The 9953-nt window shown below is 42.9% G+C and overlaps 1 protein-coding gene across 1 annotated transcript; it reads right to left on the minus strand.

Annotated features, from left to right (window-relative positions):
- Positions 1-4520: 4520 nt before the first annotated feature.
- Positions 4521-6819, minus strand: LOC131878882 (forkhead box protein J3-like). Its single transcript, XM_059225021.1, has one exon. The coding sequence runs from the start codon at positions 6475-6477 to the stop codon at positions 4846-4848; it is 1632 nt and encodes a 543-aa protein (XP_059081004.1). The 5' UTR covers positions 6478-6819; the 3' UTR covers positions 4521-4845.
- Between the last annotated feature and the right edge of the window lie 3134 nt (positions 6820-9953).

The following is a 9953-nucleotide window of genomic DNA, read 5'->3' on the forward strand; positions in this document are numbered from 1 at the left end:
CTCCGTTGGTTGTTGGTTCCCTTAACGGATTCTCCCCTTTGCTTAGATGTACGAAAAATAGCCGATTCCGTTCGGATCTAGGCCATGTCGAATGGCTTCTCACAAACTGCTAAGACGCAATTTCTGGACAATCCCGGAGCAAGAGAATGACATTTAATAGAAAAACTTACCGTTGTCAACAAATTAGGTATATACGACGAGTACTTTTCAGACTTGGTCTTTTTGAGAACCTGATTGCTTAACGGAGAGTTGACATCCAATTTCAGTGGCATTTCTTTAGGCCTGTATCAAGGAGTGAGTTGATCTTTGAGGAGCTTGGCGCACCAAGAGAACGATTATGAATTACATAAAGGACTCCATCGCATTGCATGTGGTTATGAGATGTGTCGAGATAATTGAAAGGTGCATCCAACAACTATTGTCTGTCCTCAAGCATGTCCATTGGTGCTCATCGATTGGACGGAGCATCCTCATCTTATTCCCTTTTTCCTTTTTTTCCTTTGTTTCGGTCCATTCTTGTGCCACTTGTGTTGCTTAACGTCACGAAAAGCATGATTTACGTGTACTCTAGTACATGAACACATGAAGAAAATGGTGCACTCCAGAGTTACGCAAGTTTTTCATTGACGCCTGCCTGAGCGTATTAGGATGTGCCGGTGATTTAGCCTATCCAAGCATGGCCAAAGCGCTCTATGTGAAAAAGTAGTGCTGGTTTTGCCTTTTGACATTTTTTGTTCAAGACTGATTTTCAGATACTCCTATCGCATTTATTAGAATATGTTAAATGCTATAAACAAATTTTAAATTTGAAGTGTTGTGATTGAGGACATCAATGTTCATACAGAATTATTTATTTCACTGAATGCAAGAGGCAGAAGTGATCTCCTCAGACATGATTTGGCTTTGGACTTAGTTTATTTTACATAGTATTTTGATTTTTAGAGATTATCAAACTGAAATTGATATTCAATCGGTTAGTTCGTGAATAAAAGCAAATGAGATTTTTGTATATAAGGCTATTTTGTGCTCTACTGGTTGGCCGCAAATATGCGGCCCGCGGTATGCAGAAAGCATGCAATCTACTCGCCCATTCTTTGGTCAAAATTAGCCCTCCTAATTTAGTTTATTATTATTTGTTTACTATTTAGTTCAAAGCTGTGTTGTTGTTCTTTTAAAGCGGTTAACAAACGTTCAAAAAATAAAAATATGCACATAAAAATTACGGTCACAGGATATAAACGGCGACAATCTAGAAAATACTGATAAAAGAACTTACCCTCAATTGTGTTTGTATTATTTACGTTGGTAGCTCTTGATACTTCTTTGAAGACAAAACTAAAAAGGCAGACTTCCAAAATGATTTCCTACCATAAAGGATGCGATCTTACATTTCGTGTTTGAAAAAAAAAACCTTGTATTTTTTCTTAATTTTAGAAATTCAAGATTGATAATTTTTACCCCGTCTTTTAATTGCTTTTCAACATTATCCGGTGCGAAAGAAATACTCAGGCAGTGATTGCAAATTTTTTATGGCAGTTACTTTTAATGTCCCTGGGACTAAGATAAACCATAATTCATTTGTTTTTGATATTGGCATCCTTCTATTCCTCAAATACCAATTATTGATTCGATTCCATGAATTTTTTGATTCCGGTTTGAAAATGGACGCTGGAAGTGACATGAACCTACCATAAACCTTCATTGTAGTTCCAATTGCATATCTAGAAATCGTGAAAAGCTTTAACGTTAGATTTGATGATACTCTTACGTATAAAGAACTCATATGGGGACTTGGCATTTCCAATCTCTCCTCAAAGATGAGTGGCGGGAACAAATGGTTGTAATTGATTATTTCAACGACTTTGTATGGGGAAATAAATCAGTGGGAACATTGAAACTCTCTTTCTCCTAAATCCCAAAGCCCAATTCGAGACGCAAGACTGTACAGACAAAGGAGGTTGTGATTGTTCGTCTTTTTGCTTGAAAATGGAACTAGAAAACTGGAACTGGAATAACATGATCGATATTGCATGTCCAATAAGCCCATGTTTCAATCACAACAAAACACAACAGACCCAATTTCATATTCGAACTCAGCACGAGATTATTGAACCGTCGTAAATGGTCCAAAAAGCCTCGAAACATCAAGTATTCATTCAACACAAAGGGGAATAACTTTTCCTTAGGGTCCCGCAATAACCTTAAGTCACGGAGTGTTAAAACTCGCTCAACCTCGTAAGATGTGATTCCGTTGTGCTCTTGATATCAAAAGCTCTTTGGTATGAATCCAAAGTAACATAATTTCTTTGCAAAACTTGTCATTTTTACATCTTGAGTGGGAATTATTTTTTATCGTGGTAACCAATAAGGGATCAAGTAAATATTTCTGATACCCAATATAGTATCTGAAAAAAGAAATTCTAAAGTGTACTGATACAGGTGATTGAACAATATTTGGACATGCTTTTAATTAAAGTGTAAGTTTCGTTAACACTTTTCATTGAAACGAAATAATTCTTTTAAAGTTTAAAATCTAGCTTTTGCCATTTTCCTCCTTAAAACGTCATTATTTTGAAGCTGTTTGCTAAAGGAAAACTTGAAAAAAAGTGGGACAGTGGTCAATTTGGTGATCGAAAATCATGTTATGACAACTTGGACGGGAGCCCAATTTGCGGAGTAATTATAGTCCTTGAAGATGAAGGCGACAAAAAGCTTTTAAGATATGGATCGCAATCAATGAATCATCCCAATTTCAAAAGACCATTATTCTCCACTGGAAACTTGGGTAAACAAGTGGACAAATAAACTCGCCGTCCATTTTGAGCAATAACGGCTTGGTCCAACGCTTGTTCAAGATACGGTACGTATTGGACACATGGTACTTCAATAGATATGGCTCCATGGTGTTGAATTAAAATCCTGTATCTTACACCTAAACTCTACATAGCGCACTACAACATCATCTGAACTATCGAGACTCCTCCAGTCCATTTATACTAGCCCAAATGACTCCCAAAAGTTTCAAGTCGTTGTAGTCAAGTTAGCTTGAGGTGAAACAAAACAAAAATCCTCCTACCGCCACATCAACACAGACCTTTTTCCGTGACAGATCCTCCCCCTTCTCCTCCTCCTCCTCCCCCTTCTCAAAGTTCTTGCCTCGAGTCCATCGGCGGCGTTGACCAGCTACACAGTGAATTGAAAATGAAATTGAACGGCTTGATCTGAAGGAGGATTGTTAGCGTTGTATCTTGTAACGAAATTATAATAACATTTGTTGGACATGCTAATAAGGTATTCGATTCAGTAAAATGCTTGTAGCAATGGGGTCAATACTAAGTCAGCTGTGCAATATTGGCATAATAGGGGTTGGGAAACTTTCTACGCCACTAGGCCTATGCAATTTCAACAATAATAATAATAAGTCAATATACAGGGGGAACGTAATTGGCTAACCTTTTATCACACTACTGTACGGCCTTCTAGTGGGCACGCGGTGTAGCTGGAAAGGTGGCATTTTTCTCCATTACAAGAGAGAAAGAGAGATCTAGATCGGCTTTTCTTTAGGCATCAAAATCACTAATGGAATCATTGAAATTGTTGAGTCATCAACTGATTACAGAGAAACGTGGGCCGCAAAGCAAATTCGGCACAATCAAAGTTGATATCAACTCGACTGAAGACAAATTCCGAAGCTTTCACACGCCAACCAAACACCAACCAACCAACCAAGTCACTTAATGCGCTTTGACCGCTCGGTTAACCACGTTGAAGATTATAAATAGATATTATTGAAACACTTGAAGGCAGTTGGCCAACTCTTTCTTGGAATCGGACTTTCTCTTGATCTCAATTATCTTGTCTTGAGTTAATTCTTCTCTGTCATGACTCCTTGATTTTAATTTCTACTCTGCTTTTACTCATCATGTTTTAACTACCCTGAAAAAGTGCGTCAACAGTCGGTGAAACCAAGGATTTCTAGTTGCTGTTACGAACCTTCTCACATTTTTTTTTCTCATTCCCAAAACTCGAACTAATACAACCATCCTCTTTATTTACTGTAAATTAACGTATTATATTTTTCGTTGGTGTTTGCTGATTTTTTTCATTTCATGTCATTAAGCTCAGACGAAGAAAGTTTGCAAAGCACGAAAACGAAAAATGCATCTTTGTCAAAGGTCCCAAAACTTGCATTTAACGCATTAAGTTTTCAAATGATTACAGGTAGATCAGAAGTGTTTCCGGCTTGCAGGTTTCATTTCAATCCAAGTAGGGTCCAAAGCGAACCGAGTTTCTTGTCTTGCTTTTTAACATTTGTCTACTCAAAGGGAATTATCGCCTCCACAAAGCTCGAACTGTCAACAGGAACAAAAGATCCATTAAGTGGTTTTTTATCGTCTTTATTTATCAAACCCGCCAAGACGAACCCGATCCCAGAGCTGAGTTGCCGACCATTCGAAGACAGAGATATCAAAACCAATGATGACGAGATGACGACGACCATTTAAAAGAAGCGAGAGTGGTGACTAATAAAACATCTTTTTTATTACTATTTCCATATGATGACGAATAAAAAGATATGTATGCTACAGATGTGATCGAATGGTTGATTGGGGAGATAAAGTCCATCTTTGTTCTTAGTTCTTTCCGCTCTTCAGGCATCCTTTTAAGTTTTCCATTCCTTCTCAAATTCCAAATTCACTAATCTTAATGAAGAGATGGAGTTGGAAAACATCGTGGAGCAAAACTCCTTTAACACAACGAACTTTGTGCAACAACTGAGGATACAATTTCGAGCTAAAAGCAACCATTCTGACAAAACATGAAAATGTTCTTAGATATTCCCATTTAATCAACAGGGGTGGTTTGCCGAGATTTGGGCTTGGGATCAGTTTCCGAGTTTTGGTTAGCCAAAGCAGAATTAGCGTTTTGCTGCATCAGCTGATAGTAACGGGCCAAGTACTCTTGTGGGTTAATCGAGGAATTCTCCATATTCTGATGGTTGAGAGGATGGATCATCGGGGCCCAAGGGAACCCTGGTACTGGCCGAAAGGCACCATTGAATACGGAAGAGGTCTTGACATGGCTCTCCTCCTCGTCCAAATCTTTTTTGACGATCGGTGGTGACCCGGGAGCAGCGATCGAGTCTTGATCGTCTGAATGGACCGATTTGTCGTTGTCATCTCGAGCTCCAACACTGACCACATCCACATCTTCGGCCTTGACGTCCTTCTCCTCATCCGTTTCGTGATTGCGATCCTCTTCGGAAATGGGATTAGAATGCGTAGGGGAGAAGATCATGGATCCACCCAGATTGATCTTGAACTTGGCGGGAGAGGGAGACTTTTGGGACGGTTCATCGTCTCGCTTATCTTCATCCGAATGACCATGAGAAGATCCCTGATCCAACAAAGAGGCCATATCGAATTGCCTTTTCCTAGAGGGAAACGTCTCGGAGACGGTGCAAATTGGGGTGGGCATGACTGGTTGCCGATGTGGATTATGGGAGAGAAGGGTGGGCGAGGCGAGATGATGGTGATGAAAAAGTGGTGGCCAAGCTCCAGGGAGAAGAGGTGAAACTGTCATGGGGTGCAATGGGGGCGGAGGGGAAGGGGAATCCTCCTCATCCACTGCTAGTCCCATGTGGCGTCTGACTTTGCGTTGGGCTTTTCTTCGTCGATAATCGCCTCGGGCGAAGTCGTCTTCACAAGCCGGATGAATCGCCCAATAGTGACCTTTCCCATTGGCGGCACGACCAGCCTTGATGAAGCAATCGTTCAAGGACAAGTTGTGTCGTATGGAGTTCCTCCAGCCAGGACCCCGATGTCGAAAATAGCTAAAATTGTCCAAGATGTACTGGTAGATATCTGCCAAGACCAGCTTCTTGTCGGGAACACTCAAGATGGCCATGGCGATCAAACCAATGTAGGAATGTTGGGGTTTGGGTTCTTCAGGGAGTCGGAACAATCTTGGATCGAATTTACCATAAGGATAGAGCGGATGGTGGAAGTCCGGAGGAGGCAGACCTGCGGGTCCAGGGAAACCTCGTCCTGGCGTTGGGATATTAGGAAATTGTGGGGTGTTCCCACCCGCTGGTCCTCCCCCCAAAAGCGGGTGAATGAATCTCATCCTATCGGCTAAGGCCAAGGTGTAAAGTTGCTGAAGTCGAATGTGGTCAAAGTTAGGTGCCATAGCTGGATTGCCCACCGGTTGAGGGTTAGTCAAATTCATTAGCCCACCAGGCATTGTGGGAGGATGAGGATTGGGTCCGGATGGGGCAGACGTGGTTTGAATGGGCGACGTATTTCGCGAGGCCGAAATGGGAAAGCTCTGCGGCATAGGTTTAATCAGATGGGCCTGATTCGAGGTCACAGGTGGGGACACTATTGGAGGCATGGCAAGATCGAGACTCTTCCTGAGAGTCGTGGGCACGACACAAGATGAGGTAGTACCACCACTAATGGTTCCAACTGTGCTCATAGCCGATCCACTCAGCCCAGTCGAGGAGTATGAATGGAAATGCTCAAGTTGTCGGTGTGTTCGTTCCTCTTGTCTCAGGACAAGGCGAACAACGATTGGACGTGTGAATGGTTTGGAGACAGTTTCCAATCTGAGATGGTGGATTGGATCAGAAGTGGCAAAAACTCTCTCTTTCCCGATTCTCGCCTCCCCATCCCCAAGTGGCGGGGCCAAAGTGTACCAAAAACTGGTGTGCAACGGTATGCCAAACAAGACAAGAGAGCAACCATTTGAGAAAATATTTGTCGACAGCTCCTGGTCTCCTGGTCTCGCCAGCTCTCGATGGTGGTGCTGGTGCTGGTGATGGAAGTGATCGAAGTAGTCGTCTGGGTGGTGGGGATGGTAGTGGTGGTTCGAATGGAAGAAACGGCAGGTCGGTCGGTCGGTCGCTTGGTCGGTGGGTTAGTGGATGAGTGAGTGAGAAGAAGTATCCATCCACAAGCGCGTTTTCTCCTCGACTTCCTCGACTCCGACGATCGTCCAAGCGAGATCGGTGATCTTTCTTCCCCCCTGTCTCCCTCTCTTTGGCCTTCCGATGGTTTTCAGAGAGAGAAGACGCCGGTGGTTTGAGTTGTTGGTTCAACAAACGCCCCATGCAACGGCGGTGATTGGCGGCCAAGATCAGTCGGAAGCGCTCTCATTGGTCGAGAGATCGACGAGGGGAGTGTCGGCCAGACCGGGACCCGACATTGATTGATGAGGGCAAACACACTACTGTACGGCGACCTCGGAACAAACCACCATCGCACACTGCTTTGTATATTCAATCTGTGTGTGTGTACAAACGTAAAGACAGGTAAAAAAACAGAAAATCTTTTTTGCATACCTCATTCGTATTTGTCTCCACGTGTCGATGACTCCCGATACCACGGGGTGTTTTGGACTTATCTGAATACTTGGGAGACAATGGGGTTCTCTTGCCATGAAATACCGATCAAATGTGTCGACTCACTGCTTGTCCAAGTGAATAAAACCATTTTGGAGGTATGTCACACTCGCCAGAAGAGCATGACTGTTTGACTGGCTAGTAATTAGAGGGCGAAAAAGGATATTTACCGGTAAAACAAAAAGACTTTGCCATCTGTATTTTCCTACTATCTTCTGTCCGATCCCCAAGCAAGTTCTTTTCAATTTTCCTCCACGCAGACAGAGACATTTTCCTCGGCCAAGGGATCAAGGGATTGGCTTCTACCCCCTAAGGAGAGGCGTTTTGAAGTGGAGTTTAACAGTGCGTGAATTCCGTTGGTGATGAAGACTTGATCGATGCGGGTGATTGCACCTCGACCCAATCAGTTCTTTGAGTTGGAAACATTTAATTGTCATCGCTTTCACACTATTTTGCCCTCACATAGACACACATAAAGGCGACGATGTGTGTCCTGTGTTCTGTATACAAATGTGCTTGAATCAAATTTGTCAACCTCCTAACGACGAGTATTTATTTAGGAGCAAATTTGACGACCATCCGAGGTCCTCCATTGATTCATTCCTCCATCCATCCATCCACCCATGTATCTATCCACGGGTTCGTGAATCGTTCGTCCGTCCGTCCGTCCGTCTAACCATTGGTTCCACTCAACCTGAACAAATCCATGCGAGTGCGTCGGGTCTCAGGATCCAAAATCAGAATCAAATAGATAAATGTATGCACTAAGGACTGGCGTGTGTCCACATGACGGATCATCCAGAGGGATTCATCACAAAAAGCTACCATCACTCATCCTCGGATTTCTAAACCTTTTGCCCCTCGAGCAGGAACTCATCCCAGAAATTAGTCAACTGAAGATACACACTATTGAATAAGTTCAGTTTGATTCATATTTTTCAGTTTCTCACTTTCCGCCAAAAAATGAGATTTCACTACAATACCAGGGCCGACTTCTAGATATCCAATGCTGCTTGGTGTGCTAGTTGGGTGGGACCAATTTAATGTTCACATCACACAAAAGAACGATTCGAGTCCATCTTGATGGGAAATCATGACAGTTGTAATTGTTGTTCGTTGTATGGTTAAATACTGTCCTCGTTATGCATGCAATAACGCCAAATGGGAATTAGTCACGAAGACTTCATTTGACTACTTACAGTACATTTATTATGTTTATCCCGAGCATCTCATGGGAGAAAGAGCTTCCAACACGAACGAACCAGCGTTGCTCTTCGAAGGTGGGTTTGTTACCGTGTTGATTTTCATTGTTGACACAAGACATTTTATCCCGACCAAAACTGACAGGCTAACTAACAAGTTGTTGATTTCTCATGGACTGTTCCAACTCCTCGGAAATCGCTGAGATCTTGAAAAGCGTTGATGAACCTAGTCAATGAAGAAAAATGATAATAAACAAATCACTTGAGCTGCCTATGGGCCACCTTTCCCAGGGTCGCCTAAGATGACGGGTTAAACATCAAGCCAGGGTCTTTTTTCGGGAGGGATGGGCGTGAGCATCTACCAACATGTTTGCCTAGATCAGTTTCCATACAAATTTGGTGTCAAAATCCCCGAAAATGGTGGGAAACTCGCGCAAGATAAACAGAACAAGACACTCAACAACAATCGGGTTCACAGCCCAAGTTTGCCTCGAAACACGCAATTTTCTCCTGGGTGTGTAAATTCATCTTGAAGGGGAAGGAAACCAGGATCCCTCCCGAGGTCCCAAAGCATTGGATGAAATCACCAAAGAGGAAGTTGTCGTTGTTCTCCACCAAAATAGAGCCAAACAAGGACGTCATTCTGCGTGACCCTTTATCCCCATGATATGGAAAGAGTGCTGGGGAGCAAATATTTCAAACACAAAAACATGTTTCTCTATCTGGTGACATCTGAATGCACTTCCAACCAGTGAATGGCACAGCACGGTTTAATTGCTGATAATTGGGATTAGCCGTCTATTCCGGATTGGTTTTGTCGGTTGTGTGTCCGTCTACTCTGCTCTGCTTTGGCTACTTCGAGCTCACTTCAACCAAGTGGTGACAAGGATGCCAAACGCAGTTGGAAACCACACACATATTCAGTTTTGAGTCGAGAGATCCGAAAAATTTGGCTCCCGGAGCGATGGATTGTTCGAAGAAATGTGTCAAAATATTTTGTGACAGTTTTCGCTCCTATCGGTCCGACCGATCTTGAGCGTGGTTTGGGGTTGCGTGTTTCTCATATTAAAAGACCATATAGGTGTTATGTGACAAGGCTCATTTGGCACCGATCTTTTGTGTCAATCCCGGGGTAGGAATAGAATAACACGCATTTTTATCGAGGACAACCAGCCCATTATGGGGCGCTCAACGCTGCTTCCAAAGTTCCAACCAACGAGAAGGGATCGAGCAGCAAAAAGTGAATTGCTTTGACATTCGAGTGTTTTTGTAAGCACTCAACCACTGCACAACCACCAACAACATTAACAGCCACCATAATAGGGTGGAGCAAAAAGCAGAGGGGGGGG

The sequence above is a fragment of the Tigriopus californicus genome, chromosome 4 (assembly GCF_007210705.1).
Source record: "Tigriopus californicus strain San Diego chromosome 4, Tcal_SD_v2.1, whole genome shotgun sequence".
Taxonomy (NCBI): Eukaryota; Metazoa; Arthropoda; class Copepoda; order Harpacticoida; family Harpacticidae; genus Tigriopus; species Tigriopus californicus.